A 25,435-nucleotide genomic window follows, 5' to 3' on the forward strand; every position below is an offset into this window, starting at 1 on the left:
ATGGAATAAATTAATAAATAAATAGAGGAGACAAATCTGTGCAGAAGAATTCTAAATAAATTATGTAGCTATTCTACCCTACAGGAGGGAATGCATGATTCCCCACTCCTCAAGTGTGGGCTGTGCATAGTGGCTTCCTTCCAAAGGGTACAGCATAGAAAAAAGGAGAAATAAAAGAGTCATTTTACAGTGGAGAAATCTTCCCTTCTGGAGCATTTGCTGGTATTTGAGGGAAGACACTAATACCTAAGGTTGCCTCTTTGGCTTGCTTGATGTGATGCAAATCAAATTAAATGCCTTTCCTTCCATTATTTTTATTCTATGAAGCTTTTATTTTTTTCCTGATTATAAAGTAGTACATGTGCATCATATAATTGGGGATATACATAAAATAAAAATCTCCCATAATTATATTACCCAGAGGTAATCACTTTTATAATTTTGGTGTATTTCCCTCCACTCGTTATTTTTCTATGCATGAGGAATTGGGAAATACTGCAATTGGTTAGTTGGGGAATACAAACTTAGTTAAGTGCACTCTCATAAGTTATATCTTATAAAATAAATGCAAAACCAGCACAGTGCATAGAAAAAAGCTATGGTTTTAAACATCAGAAACCACAGCTGTTTGTCAAAATGGCTGGTGCTCCATTTCTGAGAAGCTTCTCTGTGTTTACTTCATGGTGGGAACTGAGCTACAATATATTTTTGTTTTCTGCTTTAAAAATATATGGCACAAAATATAGAGGTTTACCTTAACAAAAGAAAATAAAGGTAATAAGAATGTATATAAAAGGCACTCTGGCCCCCAAATACTCAATTCCTAAATATTGTTTTATAATGAACTTTTAATAGTATGAATTTCTCAGGCATGCAACCATCACATTGTAGAACAGACTATATATATTTTATATGCAATATAAAAATACATATATTTACAAATTGAAGTAAACATACACACATACATTTGTACCCTTCATACCCTTATTTTCTCACATATATAATCACATATTTTAAATGTTCTTAAACAATCCTTTCCATCTATCTAAAATTTACCAATCCCTTAAGAACCATGTCAAGTCTTGCCTCCACCATCAGCATTCCATGATAGCCTCAGTTCATTATTTCTTATGCAGATTATAGTAATAGAGCCTCTGAATTGCTTTACCAGTCTCCAGTCTGTTCCCTTTTCAAATCGTCTTGCTGAAATAATCTCCCTCAAATATAACACTGAACTCAAGATACGTTCAATGGTTTCCAATGGCTACATATAAAGAGCACACTTCTTGGTCTGATTTCACTAGTCCAGACTCCCCTCCACCCCATACACCATACATTCCCACCAAAGTCAACTTTCTGTGTCTTTACTTCAACTCTTCCCCCTGCTTGGGATTCTAATATTACCTCAGGATTTTTTTTTTTTTTTAAATCTTGCTGACAGTTAGTTATTTGTATAGAATTGGCTATAAACTCTTCTTCAAAGTCAGAACTTGCAATTTCAAATTCAGTGCAATTAAATGTAAATTAGAGTCACTGAAGACCCACTGTATTCCAGACACCATGGAACATGTTAAGAGCAAGAGAGATGAGTAAGGCATAACCCTTACCCTGAAAGATATCATAGTCCAGAAAAGGAGACAAAGACCTAATAAACAATCCTGATTCAAGGCACTACATGAAGATGCAGGAATACACACAACATACAGCGGTAGCACAGAAGAGGGGGCAGGCTCTACCTATGCAGGCGGGGCTGTGAGTAGGTGATTTCTAAAGGAACAGGAAATGCCAGACAGAAGTGAAGCGTGGTCTATTCAGGAAATTTTAGAAAGGTGGGTGTTTCTACAGTGGGGAGTAAGTCCTAGATTTGCCTTTAAGGGTAGGAGGGTGAACACCATTAATAGCCTTGCAAAATATGATAGGGGACCTAAAACCCAAATGCTAATGAACATCTTTGGTTGTTCCTCCAAATGTTTATATTAGCCTGCAGTTTTCCATGTGTAATTTTGTCATTCTCCAACTAGCATATAAACTTTTGGAAGACAAAATCCAAGTACGAACTTATCAGATCTCTTAAAGCCTTCAGCAGGGCTATCACATAGTGAGAGTTTTAGCAACCTTTTAATTTCATAATCTTCTCTCATCCTGATGCTTGCATGCTCAGTGCTTAAAAGGAGCTCAAAACATCTGTCAGAAGAATTAAGCAATTCTGAGTCAAGACAAAAACTAAAAGGGCCAGCATGTTTTGCAGAAATATTCTGGATTAGTGATTTTTGCCTCTAGAACAATTTTATTTACTTTTAAAAAGGCAATTTAATGCAATTTGTTTCAAAATGTCATATTTTAGCATATTTAGAGCTGTCAGCAACTGGGTCATCAACAGCAACATAACCAGTATGGATTTTTCAGCTACGTTAATTAGATTTGCCTCTTAGAATTGCTTGTATGTAATGATGTTAATCAGTGGATGACATTCCCTTTAGACTGGCCAGCCCTGCCTCTCCAGTCCCTGCTGAATTGGACAATAATTTGTGGCCTGAAATGGCTTCTTTTTTATATAGAGTGAGTGTGAACTGATAATCAATGCTAGTAGCTGAGCCAAAGAAATAGAGGTGATTGAAGTGTGAAGATGGAAAAATTAGCATCTCATTCTATCAAAGTTGTAGCAGACCAGGGCACAAACACCTTGTGCTTACTAGGTGGAGGAACTGGGGAAGCAACAGGGGATAAGGGCAGGTTCTTTCACGGGATCCACTCCAAAAAGAAAAAAAAAAAATGAGCTTCCTCCTCACCTTGAAAAAAAAAAAAGAAAGAAAAAGGCTACAATTACTAAAGAAAATATAGGTACATATAAATATACATGTAAATACATAAAAAGAGAACTGCAAAGAGACTGACAGAAAGTATGTGGCAAAGACACAGACTACAGAAAAATGGATCCAGAAAAAGAAGCCATGAAGGGAATAAAGTAGAAAATCATAACGGGGTATATTTTGGAACTTTCTCTGCATGATTATCTGAGTCCTGATTCTTTTGCTGGGATGGTAACGCATGCTGGCCATGCTGGCTTGTGCATTTCTCCTTGCTTGTTGGTGGCAGTGGTGGTAATGAAATACATGTTTTATGTTGTTAATTTTAATCCCTAAATGTCATTGCCCATGATTTCAGTGTTTCAGTTTTAGAGGGGAAGGCACGTATGAATGGTCTGGTTGTCGATATTGTTTGCCCTTAAGATGAAAAGAACAAGAAAGAGTCGCCAAAAGGACAGTCAATCCATTGGCAATGGATAGGTAAAGTGTATGCAGTCCAAAAATGCTACATATTCTAAGTGATTGTGTCCATAGATAGAGATAATTATAGAACTATGCTCCAACAAAAACCCAAGTCCCGAAAGTTAATTTATCTTGCCACAGACCCATATACAATCTTACATTTAACTCATATTTTTTTGTCCTTTTATTTTGGAAACCTAGTCCCCTCCTGGTCTACATTTTAAAAGTAGTTCTCTTACATCAGTCTGGGTATGTCGCTGACAGCCACTGTCCCATCATGGGTCTCGCTCTCTCCATCTTCCTCCTCTTCCTCGCTACTTTCTGACTCCTCACTGGAGGAGGAGTAATCAGTCACCTTCTTCATTGGGCGGTTTGTTTCTTCAATCCGGAGTTCTCTTAGTTCTTTGGCTAATGCCGTCAGATCCTATGAAAGAAAAATTTGTTCAGCATATGAATGGTAGATACGACCAAAGCTACATCTCTCAGCAAGTCAGTGCTCCAGCTTAAGCAACAAGAAAAAAAAAAGCTCTATATAGAACTGTGACAAACATAGTTACTGCATGGAACTAAGAAAATGATGTTTGTAGCGTGTAGAAGCTAGAAAAGAAAGATGAAATCAATTTAAACTTTGTTCAAAACCAATAGCTAGACTGAGACTGTTCAGTTCTGAATATATATGTGTACATATGTGTATGTACATTGTGTGTATACACATATATACAAACATTGGGTTCTCATTTTATTTTGGAAAGGTGAAGCTGGTCACCCCCAGAGTTAATGGGAAAATAGATGGGATTAGAAATTGTACCCCAGTATTCTGGGACTCCTGCCCAAGCCACAGTGATGGCTTTTCCCCTCTTATGATTGCTACTGTACCAAAATTTAGCATCAGTCAGTCATAGAACAGAGCAATTCCCAAGGTTCCAGCTACTACAATGACTCATTTGGTGTGTCATCATTCCCTGGAGAATAGAGGTACCACATCAAATCATGGCCCATCCTAAAGTCTAGCGCCACTGAAATTTACAGCCACAGAACTGAATTAATCAAGAGGAACAACAACAACAAAAAGAGTTCTCTTCCAAAATGATAGGTGTTTCATTTTCTTTTGTTTTAAATTCCAGTCATCTGGCAGAAATCCTGGTGAAGAACACTAAAATGAATGTGCAAATACCAAAAGGAAGAGATAATTTTGAGTTTTCCATGAGTATGATGAAACCTTTAGCCTTATGGATGTGATGATGTGGTATTTAATCACCAGGCATACTGCAGGCAGTGTGCTGAATATCCGACTACCTTTTATTTTACATGCTTTCAGAGCAATGCAGAGGGAAGCAGTTCTGCAAAAGCATGGCCGCTCTAATTTGCATGGGTTAAACTGCCCATGGCACACAGCATGCAAATGAGGAAAAAGCAATTTGACATCAGTCTTACCATTTCTCCCTATATTAGTGACCCATGTGGGAATCAGAGCATTCAGTGAGAGACGGGATTAGGGAGAAAGAAACTCATTGAAAAATACTAAATCCCACAGTTTTCTATGGCCATATTCTCTCTTTATTTCAATCCAAAAATGTATGCATCCAATTCACCTGATGTAGGATTAGAGCAACCTGGGTGATGACATTGGATAATCTATCCTAATCGGTTAAAAGAAAAGCTGTGATAAATGTGTATAGTTAAATTATAATTTTATTTTGAGAATACAACAAAACATTGTTTCTCTACTGCCACCTGTATGTCAGGCATTACTGTTTTGGTTCACACTAGGAAAGGAAACACTTTAGGTGTTTTACGTGGTCTAGAAATTTAGGCAATTCATAGTGTTAACTGAAGGGTCATTTCTTTCTAATTTCATAGAAATCAAAGGGAAAGCAAAATGACTTTTAAATTTGTCTTGATGACACCCGATTTGAAACCCTTAAAATATGGAAGCTGCTAAAAATTCAACCTTTGCATTACATACAAAAACAAACACACTTGGCTAGGGCTTTTGCACACATGCACATTTGCACATGCCTCAATCTCGGTGAATGCATTTGCTCCATCTGTGAAAGTGAAAATAGAATTGTATTTAGAAGGCCAACTCTGTTTAAATGTAATGTATATTATAAAAAGAAGAGGAAAACCATAACATAGGTATAATGTTATGCAAATTTCTGGTTTCTTTGGCAATTAGCCAAAATAGGAAAAGCTAATATCTGAATTTCAACTTTTACTTCTTATTTCCTCCTGGCAATTGTCAATGCTTATCTTTATCAAATGAAGAAGAAAGTGAAGGGTATGCTATTCTTGAGTACTATGGGAAAATAAAGTCTAGATATTTGTTAAGGCTATGAAAGAAAAGGATATTATCATCCTCCAAACCAGTGAAATAATGAAAAATTAGATAAATTTATTTTGTATTCTGACATCTATATATTAGGACTGTGTTAAGTCTCATCAAAGAATATAGCTAGCATTTAAAATGTTACTTGTTATTAAGAATTACATTTTATATAATTTAAAGAGAGAATATGGTTTAAAAGAGTTTATCTCTATTGTTAATAATTCTGAGTAAAATATAATACTCTTGGCTATGGTTTATTTTAATTAATGATACATTTTCCCCAGAGGTTTATTTTCCTTTTCTCTGACATTTCAAAACGAGACAAAAGAAATTCTAAAAAATCAAAATTATTTTAGAAATATTTAGTCCACAGGCTACTGATTTAAAAAAACTTTCACTTGTTAAAATGACCTACATTTTTCTAAACATTGTATTTAGAAACCCTTTAAAGTTCTGAACTGCTTAATAATTTTGCTTTTAATTAGAATTTTTTGCTTCTGTGTTACTAAAAAGCTCTCTGCCCTGAAACATTAGAAATAATTGAAAATTTCCTTTAAGTTTAATTGTTAACAGTTTGGAGGCGAGACATATACGAGAATCCCTATGAAAAGGTAAAAATAATGAATAATTCCAAAGTAATACCTGTAGTCAAAGAAAATTAATCTTCCATTGCTAAGAACCTATGTGTTTAGCTGAAGTTTTGTTTCTTATCCATCCAGTATTGAAAAATTTATAATAGCAAAGTTATAGGAAATAAACACAATCTAATATTAACACCATTGGGTTCAATTCTATTTTCATATATTTTATTCTCTGACAATACAAATTTTCTCCATATAATGAGCCTTCTTGGTAATTTATTACTTGGCTGTCTCAAGCCTGGAGCTAAAAAGTATTTAAAAAACAAAATAAGTGCTATTTAGCATGAAAATATTTGAGAATATATAGCTAAAAAAGAAATATGGCAAGATGGTAAGATTTTTTGACTACAGAGTAAATGTGAAGATAGCTACGAGGCTTCTTTAACAGTTTTTAGAATCAACCAGATATAATTTTTCATTCAACAAAGGTTAACTATTATGCACATCTTGACTAAAAAGGCGCTCTTTTAGGTCCCTTTTTAGAAACAATATAGTTTATTCAAATATTAGTTCAATTTTTGAACTATTGTTTAAAAATTTTTAGCTTTTTTTTTTCTCTTTGTATTAAACTATTTTCTTTTTAGGAACTCTAAAGATATGACATTGGGCAAGCCACTTAGTTTCAATATCCTCATCTGAGGGAAAAGGGGGTTGAACCCCTAGTTATTGTTCACCTTCCATCCAATCTAAATTGATGTGCTTTGAAATTTTTGATGCCCACATACTAATAAAAAAACAGCGGTAAAAACAGTGTTTTCTTATGTGTATAATCTTTGTGTCACATATTTAATTGTGCCAACAGAGAAAACCCATTTATTTTCAAAGACTATATTAAATAGACTATGCTGCAAAATCTCATATTCCATTAGAAAGCAATGTCAAATTAATGTACACTCCCCCAAATTAATTTTTATAAAAAGTTAAATCATTAGCAACAACAAGCAACAATATTTCAAAAGTGATTTGCAGGTTTTTCTTTTCAATCCCAGTTATCTAAATTGCAAAAACAGTCGTTGAGAGGGAAGCCCTACCAAAACCTATGAATGGAGAAGGGAGAAAGGTGTAGTTCAAAGTTTCTCAGTTATGGCACTGTTGACATTTTGGGCCAGATAATTCTTTATTGTAGGGAGTTCTCTGTGCACCATGGGATGTTTGGCAGCAGCACCCCTCTGCTCTATCCACAAGATGCCAGCACCACTGCCTCCTACTCTGAAGTGGTGACAACCAAAACTGTCTCCAGATTTTGCCAAATGTCTCCTAAGGGAAGAGGAGTGGAGGAATCAGCCCTGGTTGAGAGCCACTGGGTGAGGTAGAACCACTTTATTTTAGTGGTTTGGATCAGTGATACTCAAGAGATCAGGATAGTCACCTGGAGGGCTTTTCCAACCATACATGGCTCCAGAGATTTTAGTATGCAGCTCACACCCCCTCAATTATTTGTAATTACGTATACCTCCATTGCCCCCTCTCATCTCTGTCCAGTGTGGTGCAGTACACCAAAAAAAAGTAGAGCAATTTTTCAAAGCCTAAAATATTCTGGGTTAATCAGATGAAATCTGTGAGAGCCTTTTCCTTAATGACGGCCCCTCCAAGCCAATTTCTGAACTCATGTAATTCCTCTTGAGTTGTGCACATGCACAGCCATTTTATTGGCAACTGTAGCACCAGAACTTCACTGTCTTTCTTTACCTGTTCTGGGAGAAAACTGACAAAAGTTGTGATAATCCCTGCCCTTCTCACTATTATGAGAGAGAGGGGCAAGCAAGGCCATGGCACAGAGCAATTAAAAACACACTCTCCTCTTCCCTTTCTATAAATGCCATCCACACACTGCAAACATGCGGAGTCTCATTCTTTTATAAGCAACAATCCTTCAACTATGATCATAACTGTCTCGTCACTCTGGGTGGTGAGGTGGCCATAAGTCTGAAAAAGTGAGGCTCTTCGGTGAAGACCAGATGCATGGAAACATGCTTCTCCTACCTGCCAAAATAGCTCCATGCCTCTGGCCCAAACCTTAATCAAACCCTTGGCTTTCTGCAGCATGTTACACATAAAATGCTTTCACACACATTACCTTAAATGATCCTAAACAATCTTGTAAGTGGGATGGGGAGGTGTTTTTATTCTCATTTTACGGATGAGGAAACTCTGGCCCAGTGAGGTTATGAGACTAGTCTCAGCCGGTTATTTATTGGGGGAGCCAAGATTTGAATGCAGCTTGCTGACCTCAAAGCCAGTGCTTTTTCCATTAAATTTCACAAAAGTAGTGCTCAGCAGAGCTACAGCTTTAAAGCCATGATGGTAGTCTTTAGATTCCATGCATTTAGGACTCTTTGCAAGGCCTGGATCTTAAAAAAACAAATTCTACTCTGCTGTATTCATGCAGGTCTGACAAATAGCAGTAAGGCAGTCATCCTTCTTAGCAAGCTACCTACAACTGACAAAGCCATATATTTTTCTAATGGAAAACGTCTCCACAGACAAGGAAATAAAGTCACTTAACTTTCCAGGATTCATTAACTAAAGCTGATGTTGCTTCTGATGCTGTTGTTAATGTCCCACAAAATTAATCTAACAATACCTACTAACTCCTTGTTCACAAATCACACACTCTAAATTTGGAGTGTCCTAGAATGATGTCTCTTTTCTTGTTAGTAAAACTGCTGAGAGCCATTCCCTAGCAAGGCTGGCAAGTACAGGTTTGCTATTGGAAGATACTGGAAGGAGAAACTGCCATGAATAAAGCATGAATACTTGTCATTAGCCAGACTGGAACATTGGAAAAGTGACATTTTAGCTTAGAAGGAAGGTCTCTGAAGCTATATGGGTAGGTTTGAGGGTCTTAAAGTTGGCTTCCATTTGAAGGGGCACTCCTCCCAGCAGATTGCTACAAATCTCCTCCCAGCTGCTTGCTCCCATTGGCCACCTTTCTGAATGTCAACATTAGGAAATAAGTTTAATATTTACATTTTGTGAAAGCATGACCAAGAAAAGGTAATACTAACCTCATCTATAGCTTTTTTATAGCTCTGAAATGAGAGGAACCCAATCCAGAAGAATCCACAGAAGGAGGAAAAGCCAGCAGAAAGGCAGCAGATTAGACACAAAATTGGAATTGTTAGTACGCAACTGATAAATACAAAAGGGCGAAGAGAATGTCAATCCAGAATGATGCAAATCCCTTCATTATTACTCTCGATATACGTCGTTACTTTAAGATGTTAAAAAAGAGTAAACCAAAAAGCTTCACGTTCATTTCACAGAAAAGATTCTCAAGAGATTTAAATAGAAAAAATGGATAGTAATTCATCCCAAATTAATTTTCAACTTTCAAATTTTAGCCTCCGTACTCCTCTTTAAGGCTACCTGGGGGTCTATCATGTTACAGCAGTGAAGCTGGATGCTAAGTTGTTACGACGCCTGTTGGACCCTGCTTAAAAAGTTTGGTCCAGGAAATATAGTCCTGGAGGCATGAAAAATAGCAGAAAAACTGTAATATTAATTCATGTGGAAAATAATATGGGGAAAGAGTAGAAGAGATTAGAGAAGTTCATAGAAAGTACCCAAGTCTCTTTAACTGCTACTTTCATCATCTTTTTGCCAAAGTTGCTGAGTAGAAATTATGGAATGATAGGAGTTGTTTCTCTTCCTGTTTTATAGTTAAAGGACTGCTAATGATCAGCAAATAGCCAAAGGCAGAGGAGTCAATCCAAGATCTCTTCGGTTCTTTCCTAATCAGGTATGACTTTCTTCGGGATGTTTCTAGCATCCGTTCTTACTAATCTCAACAATTTTTGTTTGCATCATGAGTGTATCCCCAACTACTTAATCCTGTGGGTTCTCTGGTAAATTAAGAGTTCAAAACTCTTGGAGAGAAAAGCACTCACAGCTGGTCGACTGGGCCGGGTAATGTCCCTGGATTCTTCTGGTTTCACCTTGGCAGGCTCATGGGGGAGCACGGGTGATCCTTCTGACTTACTGTTGGCTAGAGGAAAAAAACAGAGGACCAAGAAAGAGATGGCCATCAAAAAGTGCTGGCTCAAGTTCTGAATGAATTATCTGTGATGTGTTATCACGTTGAGATTACTCAGTGGACACGTCATTCACTTGGGCAAATCCTCAAGAAACATCCATGAAAAATATAATGTTCAGGCAAACACATTTAGGCTTGTGACCTGGAAATCACTAGTAACAATTAAAAAAAAAAAAGAAATGTAGCAAGTACTATCACCACTAGAGCACTTCTTATGTGTCAGGCATAGTGCTAAATGCTTTCCATGTCAATTATCTCATTTAATCCTCACTCCAACCCAATGATACGGCACTATTCTCCTATTTTACAGAACACAGATTTACAAAGATGACACAACTGTCCGGAGGTCACACTGAAATTATAGACAGAGCTGGAGTTCTGATTTCTGAAAGTCCTATTCTCAGTCATTATGCTAAATGAGCCTCTAAGGTTCTATGCTTGTTTTCTTCTTTTATCATTTGTCCAGTCAGGATAGGTTATTTTGTTGAAATTTTGTGAGGGAAAAAAAATTTATTTTATTTGGTGGAATGGTTTTTAATTGGAGATGGGAGTGGTCTCAGCCCTTTAAAAATAAAAGAATGAGGTGAGGGCAAGAAGGGGGTTGTTATAGGAGAAGGGCCCTAGGCTGGAGGTACAGAGCAAGGTCAAGGGGACCCTGACAGCTGCAGAGTGAATAGCATCTTTGCGGTCTATGAGCTTACAGATAGAGAAGATGCAATTTAGGGTAGGAGAGGTGGTTTTTATTTTTTAAAAAGTAGTCTTTCTTGGACAGGGACATACCAGGGATACAACAGCCCTTTTAATCCAGAAGAACAAGGGGCTGAAGGAAATAAAAAGTAAGCCTGAACCAGATCAGAGAATTAAAATGGTATGCGTTTAAGTTTGGTTTATTTAAATATTTGCTCTAAGAATATGAAGTTGCCTATAAATAGAAAAAAGGTAACAGAATGGCTGTTTTCTTTCTTTAGGTGTTTTAGAGATGGGGCTCTGTCACCTAGGCTGGAGCGCAGTGGGGCCATCATAGCTCACTGCAGCCTTGAACTCCTGAGCTTAAGCAATTCTTCTACCTCGGCCTTCCAGGTACCTAGGACTACAGGCGTAAGCCACTACATCTGGTAGTTTTCTAAATTAAGGAAATTTATATTTCGATCAAGGCAACAAAGACATACAGTAGATACTTCTGAGATGTGCCACTAATCAGAAGAATGCATATAGAGGCAGCTGTTGGCTAGTCCATATCCCAATCCAGAGACGTGAACATCAATCACATGTTAGATATCAAGCTTTTTAAAATGGAAATAGAGTGATTTATTTAAAACCCTGAAAGGGTATTAGGAGATAAACTAAGGGTATTAGGAGGTGGTATGTAATAAAGAGTCTAAGAAAGAAAAAAGAACTGAAGGTTCTCATGAGGCTTTCATCAGACAGAGAAACTTATAAGTATGTTAATATTTGTCAAATTGCAATTAAAGTACTGGTCTTCATCACTTAGAAGCAAAATTATCTTCTGAAGAAGTTGATTCAGAAGGAGTGAATTTTAACTAGCTAGAAACAATGTATTATTATGTATCATCACCTGGAAATAATAATGTTTTTCATAGGCCTCCCCATTACTGGAAACTAAACAATGATGAATAATTTGAATTAAATATTTAGAGAGGCTAATTTTTACCTAATAGGAATAACCAGAGGAGTCAACAATTTTTTTTTTTTTTTTGATGGAGTTTCATTCTTGTTGCCAAGGCTAGAGTGCAATGGCGTGATCTTGGCTCACCGCAACCTCCGCCTCCTGGGTTCAAGCGATTCTCCTGCCTCAGCCTCCTGAGTAGCTGGGATTACAGGCATACACCACCACGCCAGGCTAATTTTTTGTATTTTTAGTAGAGATGGGGTTTCTCCATGTTAGTCAGGCTGGTCTTGGAACTCCCGACCTTAGGTGATCTGCCTGCCTTGGCCTCCCTAAGTGCTGGGATTACAGGCGTGAGCCACCACGCTCGGCCTAAATATGCTTTTTAAGTCAAAGATTTTATTCCTTCCTTCAAGTGTATTCTACATTAGTCTTTATTGAATTTCATTTTGAGAAATACATGGTATTCTGAACTGTGTATATGAACTATGTTCAGAATACTAAACAGGACAATTGGTGCAATGCGTTCAGGACATTTGTGGGTACATGAAACTCTGAAAACCGGCAATCAAACAGAAACAGAAATTCAGGTGACTGGTAAGTGACTGTATTTTCAAATAAGACTGATATTTGGTGATCTCCCTGGAAAACACTGGTATCTGAGATTAGAAAGGATTTTGTCCATACTGATGGCATACACACAATTAGGGACAGTGGCCCACTCCCGAGGAGACTGGGGTTGAGAGCAGTTGACAGGCTCTTCAGGATCACACAGTGGTGGCCATGCCTGGACTAGAGTCAGGAAGTAACTAACCTTTTTCCCTGTCCACAGCTTTCCTCCCAGGCAGTATTGCCAGGTAAAGGTAAGAGAAAGTTTTACCTCGAACTCTGGTGCGTTCACTGGATCCTGCTTGTGATCCAGGCTGGGAGCCTCCTTGGGAGCTGGGCTGGGAGCTAGGGGTGCTGGAGCTGGAGGAACTGCCACTGCTGGTCCTCTGCAAGGGGCTCTCCAAGATGGGCTCAGTTCTCCGGAGATCAGGGTTGCTGTGTGAGTGACAGAGCACACTGGTTACCCTCTCCAGACCTTGCCCGTTTTGCAGATCACATATCTGATAAGGTTTAATACCCAAAATATGTAAGGAACTCAAAACAGCTCAATAGCAAGAAAACGAATAGCCCAATTAAAAATGGGGAAAGGACCTGAATAGACATTTCTTAAAAGGAGACATGCAAATAGCCAATAGGAATATGAAAAAAATGCTCAGCATCACTAATCATCAGGGAAATGCAAATTAAAACCACAATGAGCCAGGCACAGTGGCTGTCACCTATAACCCCAGCACTTTGGAAGGCTGAGGTGGGCGGATCACTTGAAGCCAGGAGTTCAAGACCAGCCTGGGCAACATAGTGAGATCCCATCTCTACAAAAAATTAGCTGGGCATAGTGGCATGTGCCTGTCCTCCCACTTACATGAGAGGCTGAGGTGGGAGGGTCACTTGACCCCAGGAGGTCAAGGCTTCAGTGAGCCATGATCACGCCACTGCACTCCAGCCTGGGTCCAGAGTGAGACCATGTCTCAAAAAATAAAAACACAAATTTAAAAACCCCACCAAACCACAATGAGATATGACCTCATACCTATTAGAATGGCTGTTTTCAAAAGACAAAAGATAATGAGTGTTGGTGAGGATGCAGAGAAGAGGGAACCCTTGTACCCTGTTGGTGAGAATGTAAAATAGTACAGCCAGTACGGAAAACAGTATGAAGGTTCCGCAAAAGACTAAAAATAGAATTATCATAGGATCCAGAGATTCCACTTCTGGGTATATATCCAAAGGAAATGAAATCAGTACATTGAAGAGGTAGCTGTACTCCCATGCTCAGTGCAGCACTATTCACAGTAGCCACAATATGGAATCAACCTAAGTGTCCACTAAAGAATGAATGGATAAAGAAAATGTGATATATCTCTCTCTCAAAAAGACAAATACTACATGATCTCACTTATATGTGGACTCTACAAATACCGAACTCATAGAAACAGAGAGTAGAATGATAGTTGCCAGGGGATCTAGGAAGGAGAGAGAATGGGAAGATGTTAGTCAAAGGTTACAGTTTCACTTGGACAGCATGAGTAACTTTTGGAAATCTACTGTACACCATGGTGACTACAGATCATAATGAGGTATACTTGAAAATTGCAAAGATAGTAGATCTTAAATGTCATCAGAAAAAAATGATAACTATGTGAGGTGATGGATATATTGATTAACTTGCTTTTAGTAATCATTTCACAGTGTATACATATATCAAAACATCATGTTATACACTGTAAATAGATATACTTTTTATTTGTCAATCATACCTCAGTAAAGCTAGGGGGGACAAGATCTTGCCATTGGTAGACACAAGCATAGTCCCGTCCCCAGTGCAAGGAAGTAAAAAGAGCACTTATAAGACCTTGAGAGGAAGGGGTCAACAGAAGATGACAGTCATGCCTTCTTCTGTAGAGTTCCTGACCAGCTACTGGATGTGTACAGGATGAACTCTTGTTCATCACATTGAAAATACTAGCTCTGGATGGTGAATCTTCAAAGAAAGCTTTCTTACAAACATTTTTTTCTGTGCTCATTGTAAAAAGTCTTGAAAAATATTAAAAGGGAAAAAATAAGGAAGCAACACACATAATCTCTGCACCAGGAGATATTCAACTATATTTTACTATTGTACATGATCTCACTTATGCGTGGAATCTACAAACATCAAACTCACAGAAACAAAGAATAGAATGAGAGTTGCTGGGTTTTTTTCTTTTGTATCTATAGAAGCATACTGCATATTCAGTTTTTTTTTTCCTTTTTATATATGGAAGCATAGTGTATATTCAGTTTTGCATCTTGCTTTTTTCCCTTAACTGCATTGTGAGCATATTCTTATGCTGTGTAATAGCTTCATTAATTGTCTATTATATAGATGAGTTACCTTGACCATTTCTCTGCTGTTAAATATTAAGGTGCTTCCAATACATTGCTGTGACACATAACAGTGAAACAATAATCTCCCTGTACACAAATAGCCAATCACATTTCTATTTCCTGAGATTAGAATTCTTGGGTGAAAAGGCCTAAGTTTGGGGTGTGTGCATGTGTGTGTGCATATGTATGAGTGTATAAAGGTATGACAGATTTTCACTGAAGTAAATGTGATGGTCCATTTCACTCTATACAAGGTTTTATACTAAATTGTATCTCATTATTTAGGTACAGTTTTAAAAAGTGACTACTGAGGTAGAAGAATTTTTATTCATATTTGTTTGCCATTTGTAATTTCTCTTCTGTGAATTGCTTAATTAAATCCTTTGTTCATGTAGCTTGTGGAGTCTTTGTATTTTTTTAATTATCTTCTTGCAGGAAGTCTTTATATGCTTAGGCTATTACCGACGGGTAGACGGTTTTTGGATAATTATTATAAAATGCTAATTCGGCCGGGCACGGTGGCTCACGCCTGTAATCCCATCACTTTGGGAGGCCAAGGCAGGCAGATCACGAGGTCAGGAGATTGAGACCATCCTGGCTAACACAGTGAAACCCCATCTCTACTAAAAATACAAAAAAATTAGCTGGGCATGGTGGCAGGTGCCTGTATTCCCAGCTAGTTGAGAGGCTGAGGCAGGAGAATGGCGTGAATCCAGGAGGCAGAGCTTGCAGTGAGCAGAGATCGCGCTACTGCACTCTAGCCTGGGAGACAGAGCGAGACTCTGTCTCAAAAAAAAAAAAAAAAAAGCAAATTCAAGACCAAATTTGTTGGTAGGCTACTACTCCCATTAAAAAAAAATATATATATATATATTACTGTATTTGTCTTCATATATTTATTCCCACCAAAAAAGCAGTATTCATTCACTCAGTTATTCTATACCAGGCACTGGGTCAAGCATTTGAGATATGATAATGAACAGGACACAGCCTGTGCCCTCTGTGAGCTTAGCTGGATATACACAGCCCATTTCAACATGCTTTGCCTGCATTGAGCACAGAGCCATATGGAAGCATGAGGCAGGACCACCTAGGCCAATTTTGGCCATCAGGGGAGCTGTACCCAAACAGGAGACATCTAAGCAGTGGTGGTGGGAGGCAGCTGCTGAGGATTTTATGATTTTGTTAAAAAAAAAAAAAAAAGCAGCATTCTCAAGGTTTCTATAAAGCTCTTTCTTTGAAATTTATAACTCATAGGCTTTTTTTTTTTTTTCTGTTAGATTTACACAATGCTGGGCATGGATAATTTAGGGAGACCTGAAACTCAGAGCTCAAATCTATCGCCTTCCAGATGCTGAGAAGAGAAACATCTGATGTCAGCTTCCTCTCTGTTCCTAACATCTTCAGTTCCCCAAACAGACTTTGTTAACAGTTATCATACAGCTATGATTTTAATGCCATGAGATATTATATTAAAATGTAATTTTATGCTTTAACTTTGCTCTGCCCAGTTTAAGAGTACCAAGTATGTATCAGGCACTCTGTACTGTGTTGGATGTTAGATGTTTCTCCCATAAATTTGGATATGACCCCTTCCTTTGAGATACTTTTAGTTTAGTCTACCAGTAACCCAGTCACAATGGCAACTTTATAAGCAGCAATTAAACCAACTAATTTCTTTCTGAAAACTCAAGAATCTTGCTTTGTGGTAATGTATCTGTCAAAAACATTTGATTGAGTAGAAATAGACCATGACTGTGGAAAAATGCAGTGAAAAACATATGTAAAAATAAATATGTTCTCATGATTCATTAATATGATCATATAAATGTAGACCCTAATCATATTATCTTTGAAACTTTTGTGGTAAAAGGGTTGCTAAGTCAACTTAACAGTAAAATCAGTTGCAGAGTGATCATTGGTAAACTTAAGAAAAACTTCCAATAATGGCATTCCTTTGTGAAGTAACTATTTTTATGACAATTGTTTATATCAAATTGACTAAAATAGATTTGGATCCATACTGGAAATACCCTTCATTTAGAAAATGTCTAAAATGATAAATGTGTAATAGCTCTGAAATAATCTACATTTCAAATTTTTCATTTTTTAAAATAAACAATCTCTTTTAATTCCCAAATAGCGAATTCTTCCACACTGCCCTGTTTTATTAAACAATAGTGGTCAAAAATTATTATGCATAATTAAATAATTCCAAAAATATTTGCTCTAAAAAATGTACTGCTCACCAACTGTATTACAGATTTAAGAATGATGAGCATGTTAAGGTTTCTTGGAGTTGCTCTCATTTTGTGGAACGGTAATGTAGTATTCTTTGTATTACAAAAAAATAAAAAATCTCTTGAGAGGAGGGTAGCTGGTGATAAATGCTCTGAGTTTTCTTCCCTGGTGGTTGTGGTGTGGTAGCAGGATAGAGCTACTTGTTCTAATGTAGCACTCCTTTGATTATTTAGCCAAAACCTTTGTGTTAAGCACCAACTTTGTGAAACTTACTGGACCAGGATTAGGGATGGAGGAGAAGCACAAGCCACGGGGCATACAGTCAAGTTACAACATAATCATGGAGATGAGACTTATGCAGAGGGGACAATAGGGAGCATGGCAAAACTGTATGTTGTGTATGAAAGAGACTAAGTATTGTTGGAGTTTGGGGAACAATTAGTGCAGACTGGTATGGTTGATGGCAGTGTTATGAAGGAGCAAGAACTTGACTGGGTGTTGTAGCAGGAAGGCTGGGGAACAGTCAGAGCAGACATAGGGCTGGGTTGTTTTTCCTGATGCATGTGGGTGCAGAGAGGACACTGGCCAAATCAAGTACCAAATCTGTATTAGGAAACACTGGGAGAGTGGAGTGATCAGAAGAAAAGGGTGAGTTGTATAACCATGGCCTTTAAAGCCTAGAGGAGAATGTGTACCTCCCACGGTACACATGAACAACTGACCAGGAGAGAGGCAGGCTGACTAGTTAGGAGGCTGCTGCCAAGTCAGATGATGAGGCCTGGGCAGTGACGTCCTGTGTAAAAAGGAGCATGGGCATTAGCAGAAGCAGCTGGGATGAGCCTACATCCTGACTGGGCTCAGAGTCTCATCCTGTGTGAAGCTAATTGGATCCCATGGGCATTAAATCCCTGACCAGGGCCTCATTAGTACAAGTTCTCCTCACCAGAGCTAACCAGTGTGGGTGCTGATCTTAATAGGTTGCTATTTTTGCTGCTGGAGACTGAAAGAAGTATTTAGTCTCTATATTACCACACATAGAAATAGGGAAAACTTTACAATGCCTTTTCTACCTTTTCTTTTGGTAAAACATGAGTAGTTTGAGAAAATGTCATGCTGTTCACATTTTTCTCTCCTTCATTATGTATTAAATGATCTGGCCTTGGGGCTGTGGGGTCTGAGATGAATGCTCTTAAGAGGATCAATTTCAGAAGAATCCCATGAAATAATAGCTATCCCTTGTTCACATCTTAACTGAGCCTATTCAGATCCGAATGTGTAAAAACCTGAAAACATCCAAATGGATTTCTTTAAATGCTAACTTTTAGTTCAGACATTTGCCATCCTGCAGATAATGCTGCTAGGTCTATAAAACTCACAGTAAAGTGAAAATGTGGCAATTATTCCATTCATTTGAATCATAAAAAGTCAAAACAGAAAATTGGGATTACAAAGTAATTTTGTGGCCCAAATATTTGGGCCAAGTCTTTAATTAACTGGCCGACTGCCAAATTTCACTTTACTTTGTTCTTTGATGACACAGCCAATGAGAAGAAATGAGTCATAAGAAAATAGGTTTGGAATGGGACAGAGAATTATTTTTTGAAATTAATCATTTAGTCATTGGGTTTGACTGGGTATTTCTGACTTAATTTGAATCTTTTCTTATTCAGAATGTAATTGTTTGATCAAATTTTAATTTGCTTTAAAAAGAATACATACATCAATGTTAAGTATGAAAGTGCCTGATTTTTAAAAACAGTATTTTAAAATGGTCCAACCAAATTTTGATTTGAACTTAACTGATTACCTTCACAGCATGAGGCATTTAGGAGTTTACATAGCAGGTGAGAATTGCCTATTGATATTGCAGTCTGAGCAATTCCCAGCTACATATGCATGAGAAGGAAGGACAAGGAACAGTTGCATGGGGTCAGGGTGACTGTGCTATCTCCCAGACTTTAGCCATCTAGGAAGGGAACTATAAAAAGCATGTGATGACACTAGTTCTAGCTCCAGAAGGGAAGTGTTTGCAATATAAATGGGTCTCATGAGACAACAACTTTGAAAAGGTAGTAAATATCGAAACATAAGGGTAAATAACAATAGGATCAAGAGGAGCTGTTAACAGACTCACTAAAGCACATGGTGAGAAAGGTGACGACAAAATGGTGCTGTGTCAGTCAAGAAATCAAGGGCCCTTTTGCCTTGGGAAAAAATGAGGCAGCAAAGCAAGCTGCACCCATGCTAAACAAATTAGCACAGAATGGTGCTTAAGAATGTAGACTTTGGTGCAAGGTTATCAGAGCTCAAATCTTGGCTCTACCACTTACTACTTTTGTCACCTTGGACACATGTTAATTTCAGTTTCTCCTTCTGTAAAATGGTGGTGATTATAGTCAACACCTCACAGAGTTGTTACACTGCTTAAATTAGTAAATACACATATATATGAGACATATACATATATATGAGACATATGTGTATGTGTGCTCCAGAGATGTTCATTAAATACAGAAATAAATAATAAATTGCCCTGAATCAGGCAAAAGGCAGGGAACTGCAGGCGTTGCCCAATAACACTTTTTTGACCAACTGATGCCTGCATAGCTGTACCTGCTCAATAATGTATATAGTTAAAAATATGTTCTCTGGCCGGGCGCGGTGGCTCATGTCTCTAATCCCAGCACTTTGGGAGGTCAAAGGCCAGTGGATCACGATGTCAGGAGATCGAGATCATCCTGGCTAACATGGTGAAACCCCGTCTCTACTAAAAATACAAAAAATTAGCTGGGCTTGGTGGTGGGCCCCTGTAGTCCCAGCTACTTGGGAGGCTGATGCAGGAGAATCGCCTGAACCTGGGAGGTGGAGGTTGTAGTGAGCCACGATCGCACCACTGCACTCCAGCCTGGGTGACAGAGCAAGACGCCGTCTCAAAAAAAAATTAGGATAAGAGGAAGTCAAATTGTCCCTGTTTGCAGATGACATGATTGTATATCTAGAAAGCCCCATCATCTCAGCCCCAAATCTCCTTAAGCTGATAAGCAACTTCAGCAAAGTCTCAGGATACAAAATCAATGTGCAAAAATCACAAGCATTCTTATACACCAATAACAGACAGAGAGACAAACCATGAGTGAACTCCCATTCACAATTGCTTCAAAGAGAATAAAATACCTAGGAATCCAACTTACAAGGGACGTGAAGGACCTCTTCAAGGAGAACTACAAACCACTGCTCAAGGAAATAAAAGAGGATACAAACAAATGGAAGAGCATTACATGCTCATGGATAGGAAGAATCAATATCGTGAAAATGGCCATACTGCCCAGGGTAATTTATAGATTCAATGCCATCCCCATCAAGCTACCAATGACTTTCTTCACAGAATTGGAAAAAACTACTTTAAAGTTCATATGGAACCAAAAAAGAGCTCACATTGCCAAGTCAATCCTAAGCCAAAAGAACAAAGCTGGAGGCATCACACTACCTGACTTCAAACTATACTACAAGGCTACAGTAACCAAAACAGCATGGTACTGGTACCAAAACAGAGATATAGACCAATGGAACAGAACAGAGCCCTCAGAAATAATGCCACATATCTACAACTATCTGATCTTTGATAAACCTGACAAAAACAAGCAATGGGGAAAGGATTCCCTATTTAATAAATGGTGCTGGGAAAACTGGCTAGCCATATGTAGAAAGCTGAAACTGGATCCCTTCCTTACACCTTATACAAAAATTAATTCAAGATGGATTAAAGACTTACATGTTAGACCTAAAATCATAAAAACCCTAGAAGAAAACCTAGGCAATACCATTCAGGACATAGGCATGGACAAGGACTTCACGTCTAAAACACCAAAAGCAATGGCAACAAAAGCCAAAATTGACAAATGGGATCTAATTAAACTAAAGAGCTTCTGCACAGCAAAAGAAACTACCATCAGAGTGAACAGCCAACCAGAGTGAACAGAATGGGAGAAAATTTTTGCAATCTACTCATCTGACAAAGGGCTAATATCCAGAATCTACAAAGAACTCAAACAAATTTACAAGAAAAAAAAACCTCATCAACAAGTGGGCAAAGGATATGAACAGATACTTCTCAAAAGAAGATATTTATGCAGCCAAAAGACACATGAAAAAATGCATCATCATCACTGGCCATCAGAGAAATGCAAATCAAAACCACAATGAGATACCATCTCACACCAGTGAATGGCGATCATTAAAAAGTCAGGAAACAACAGGTCCTGGAGAGGATGTGGAGAAATAGGAACACTTTTACACTGTTGGTGGGACTGTAAACTAGTTCAACCATTGTGGAAGACAGTGTGGCGATTCCTCAGGGATCTAGAACTAGAAATACCATTTGACCCAGCCATCCCATTACTGGGTATATACCCAAAGGATTATAAATCATGCTGCTATAAAGACACATGCACACGTATGTTTATTGCGGCACTATTCACAATAACAAAGACTTGGAACCAACCCAAATGTCCAACCATGATAGACTGGATTAAGAAAATGTGGCACATATACACCATGGAATACTATGCAGCCATAAAAAATGATGAGTTCATTTCCTTTGTAGGGACATGGATGAAGCTGGAAACCATCATTCTCAGCAAACTATCACAAGGACAAAAAAAACAAACACTGCATGTTCTCACTCATAGGTGGGAATTGAACAATGAGAACACATGGACACAGTAAGGGGAACATCACATACCGGGGCCTGTTGTGGGGTTGGGGGGAGGGAGGAGGGATAGCATTAGGAGATATAGCTAATGTAAATGATGAGTTAGTGGGTGCAGCACACCAACATGGCACATGTATACATATGTAACAAACCTGCACGTTGTGCACATGTACCCTAAAACTTAAAGTATATAAAAAAAAAGTGTTCTCCATAGGGCTCTTTTGGATTTGGTATGGTGCATACAGACAGTGGAAGAGTGACATAATAGAGAGTTATTTGGGGGAGAAGGAAGGATATTCAAAATAGTAAAAGCTTTACTTTTGTCCTCAAGTTACAGGTATACCGTTGCATACTGATCATTTTAATTCAAGAGTCTTCTCTTCAGGGTACTAAATAGTTTACTGATTTAAACATATGTGTCCCAAATGATCAAAAAACATCAAACATTCTGCAGTTAGTATAAAACATCTTGCACTTAGTAACTGGAGTTCATTACTACTAAGTGCAGGAAGCAAAAACTGACCGTTTTTGCTTAACCGTTAGGCTCTGCCTTGTTTTTCTTTTTTCTTTTTCTTTTTTTTTTTTTTTGAGATGGAGTCTTGCTCTGTTGCCCAGGCTGGAGTGCAGGGGTGTGATCTCGGCTCACTGCAAGCTCCGCTTCCTGGGTTCACGCCATTCTCCTGCCTCAGCCTCCCAAGTAGCTGGGACTACAGGCGCCTGCCACCATGCCCGACTAATTTGTATTTTTAGTAGAGACAGGGTTTCACCGTGTTAGCCAGGATGGTCTCTATCTTCTGACCTCGTGATCCACCTGTCTCGGCCTCCCAAAGTGCTGGGATTACAGGTGTGAGCCACCGCGCCTGGCCTCTTTTTTTAAAAAATTGATTTAGCACAACAGTGGTTTATTTCTCCTCACATCATAATATACAGAGGTAGAACTGGTCTCCTTGATGGTTCTCTAAGTGGTGACTTGGGGGTCCAGGTTCCTTCTGGGTTGAGACACTGTTATCTTAAAATTGTGGTCCCTAAGTTTGCCACAGAAGAAGAGAGAGGTCTGCCTCTTTTAGTTAATTCAAAGCAAAATAAGAAAGTGAGGCAAGAAATATAATTTTGCCCCTACTAGTACCTGTAGTCCCAAAGAGCAGCAGGTATATTATGACCCCTGCGCCCTGGAGTCAGGCAGTTTTGGTTTGAGTCACTGGGTCCCAGGACCACATGCAGCTTCAGTATATATTTGCTGAACTTAGCAAATGAATTAAAAACTGATAGTAACAAAACATCCTGAATCTGTCCCTTATTAGCTGTGTACTTTTTACTGCATCCATTTTAACTTTGCTAATTTTCTAGTCACCCTTGGGAATCACTTCAAAGAAAAGACTAGGAGGAAAAACAGAATATTGACCAAGTACAGGAAAGCTTGGAAGCACTGTAAAGGACAGGTTATTTAAAAGCAACACCTTTTAAAGTGGCTTTATGGATGGATGGTTGTCTGACAAATGGCACAAGAACTATACGGACTTCATTAGGACCAACAGAGAGTAGGAGAGGTCTGTGTCACCGTAATGGCCCCTGGCAAATCCCATCTCCCAGTGTCCATGCCCCTGTGTATTTCCTTCCCATACTGACTCAGGGCTTAGCCAAGTGACTTGTGATGGCTAATGGGTTATCAGCAAAGATGATGCAAGCAAAGGCTTCAAAAGTACTAGTCATTGGAGCTTTCTCTCTTGAAATGCTCTTCTGAGATCACCAGAGGGTAAAGAAGCCCAGAATGGAAGACCACGTGGAGCAAGAGGTACAGCAGAACCATCTGCTCAGTGCAACTGCACGAGTGAGCCCAGGCGAGAGCAGCTGAACTCCTTAGCCAACCCACAGCATCATGAGAAATATTAAACTGTTATTCTTTCAGGTCACTAAACTTATGGTGATTATATTGTGCAGCAAAGGTGAACTAAAGCTATGGCTCTCACCGTAAATAAAACAAATCTTGAAGCTTTTAAAAATGCAATCCAATCTAGAACCGCAAATCTGATTTACACCTTAAATGCTGGTCACATGGAGATACATGATAGCAGAAAAAGGGGTGTTCTGTAGGACTGTCCTACATGCAGAGAAGAGGCTTCTTCACCCCCCACCCCCAATCTCTGTCTTTCATTATAGGAAGGAACTATGACCTCTTAACTCACTTCCTCCCTTCCTCTCTAAATAGAAAAATGTTAGCTGTCTCTCACAAAGTCAGCATTCTTTGGATAAAGTATAATATCCAAGTGGTTCCAAGAGAAAAGGCTCATTATTTTGTAAACCACTGACCATCAAATACCAATTATCTTAGGCCTTAATGTCACTAAAATAGCACTTCAGAGGGAATGAAAATGGCTTTTTATTTGACTATATAATGGTAATTCTCTTTTTGGTTGACAGAAGGAAAAATACTTAAAGTTGAAATAATACTTGATCTAAAGAAACTAAAATTCTAAGCAACCAATCCAATGAACAGAGCCCCCGGGGGCAGGGTTCAAAGGAAGCAGGAGCACTGATAATTGGGGATTTATCACTGCTTGAAGAGGGGCACTGATAAAGTTCAGGCTGGCGATCCAGCACTAACGTTCCTTTGGCTGCCTGGTCACAGTGGCTCTAGTCTTCCTCAGTGCTGCTTAGCTGCTTAGCAATACCAGCTCAGTGTGAATCGGACAAGTCACTGGAAAAAAAAATGGCTCATTCAGAGCCTCTTGCAATTGGTAATTCCACACAGAATGGGCTAGCATCTTTGCCCTAAAGGAATTCATGTTCTTAGTATAGTTTCATGTTATTGCTGGGCTGACCCCTTCCCTAAGGCTTTTCATGTGAAGAGGAAAATTAAAGCTTTATGATTTAAAGCATTCCATATTTTAAGGATATGTGCATGTAATCATAAGCTTCATTTCCAGTCATTCTCTCTTACTAGCAAAGGAGGGTCCTTTTATTATGAACACAATGAAGAAGAAAACAGCCTGCCCAATCACATCCTTTTTATAGCCTTAGCAGAGGCCATTTGCTATTTCAGTTGATCCTAAAAAGTGATGTATTCATCATGAAAAATCTGAGGGAAGCTTGATGAACTATAACAACAAACAGCATCTGTTACCACAAAAAATCTGCTCAGACACTGTAAAGATACTGTTTACTTTCCAGCTTCTTGAGACCTCTACACCAACCAGTGGAAGTGGATGCAACTTTCTGACTGTAGGAATGTACATTATTGATAGGAAATTCTGGAATGAGAACACAGAGCAAGAGTGGAAGCATAACTGTATTTCAGTGACCTTTGTAATGCCAAAGAGGCAACTTCCTCGTAAGAGCTAGTTCTTCTATAACTGCCAAGCTAGAGAAGCTCTGAAGATGGTCACTATTTCCGTGGTAATTGCTTTGTAATGTCTCAATGGTTCCCAGGGCATGTTTCTTGACCTGATGCTAAAAATCACCTCGAAATGGGCCATAACAGGTCATTTTGTTCTGCTGACTCTAAACTGATCTCTGAAGTAATGCTTTAGGGCATCGCAACCAGATCCATATTTGCAAATTTTACTCTCAGATTTTAAAAACTGTCCGCTAAGGTACATCTGATTGGT

General features: G+C 38.5%; 1 protein-coding gene across 4 annotated transcripts in view; it reads right to left on the reverse strand.

Moving 5' to 3' along the window:
- The window catches only part of TNIK (TRAF2 and NCK interacting kinase), a 398,535-nt gene that overhangs the window by 37,378 nt on the left and 335,722 nt on the right, over positions 1-25,435 (reverse strand). For 2 of the 4 annotated variants that reach the window (XM_003831929.8, XM_003831930.8), the window contains 4 exons: positions 12,783-12,946; positions 10,130-10,227; positions 9,248-9,271; positions 3,509-3,693 (listed from right to left, as the gene is read on the reverse strand). In XM_003831929.8, the coding sequence (XP_003831977.1) occupies positions 3,509-3,693; positions 9,248-9,271; positions 10,130-10,227; positions 12,783-12,946 (471 nt within the window). The remainder of the gene's footprint in view (positions 1-3,508; positions 3,694-9,247; positions 9,272-10,129; positions 10,228-12,782; positions 12,947-25,435) is intronic. The other 2 variants (XM_003831928.8, XM_003831931.8) reach the window with 1 other exon arrangement.

This window comes from Pan paniscus, chromosome 2 (assembly GCF_029289425.2).
Source record: "Pan paniscus chromosome 2, NHGRI_mPanPan1-v2.0_pri, whole genome shotgun sequence".
In the NCBI taxonomy this organism is placed as follows: Eukaryota; Metazoa; Chordata; class Mammalia; order Primates; family Hominidae; genus Pan; species Pan paniscus.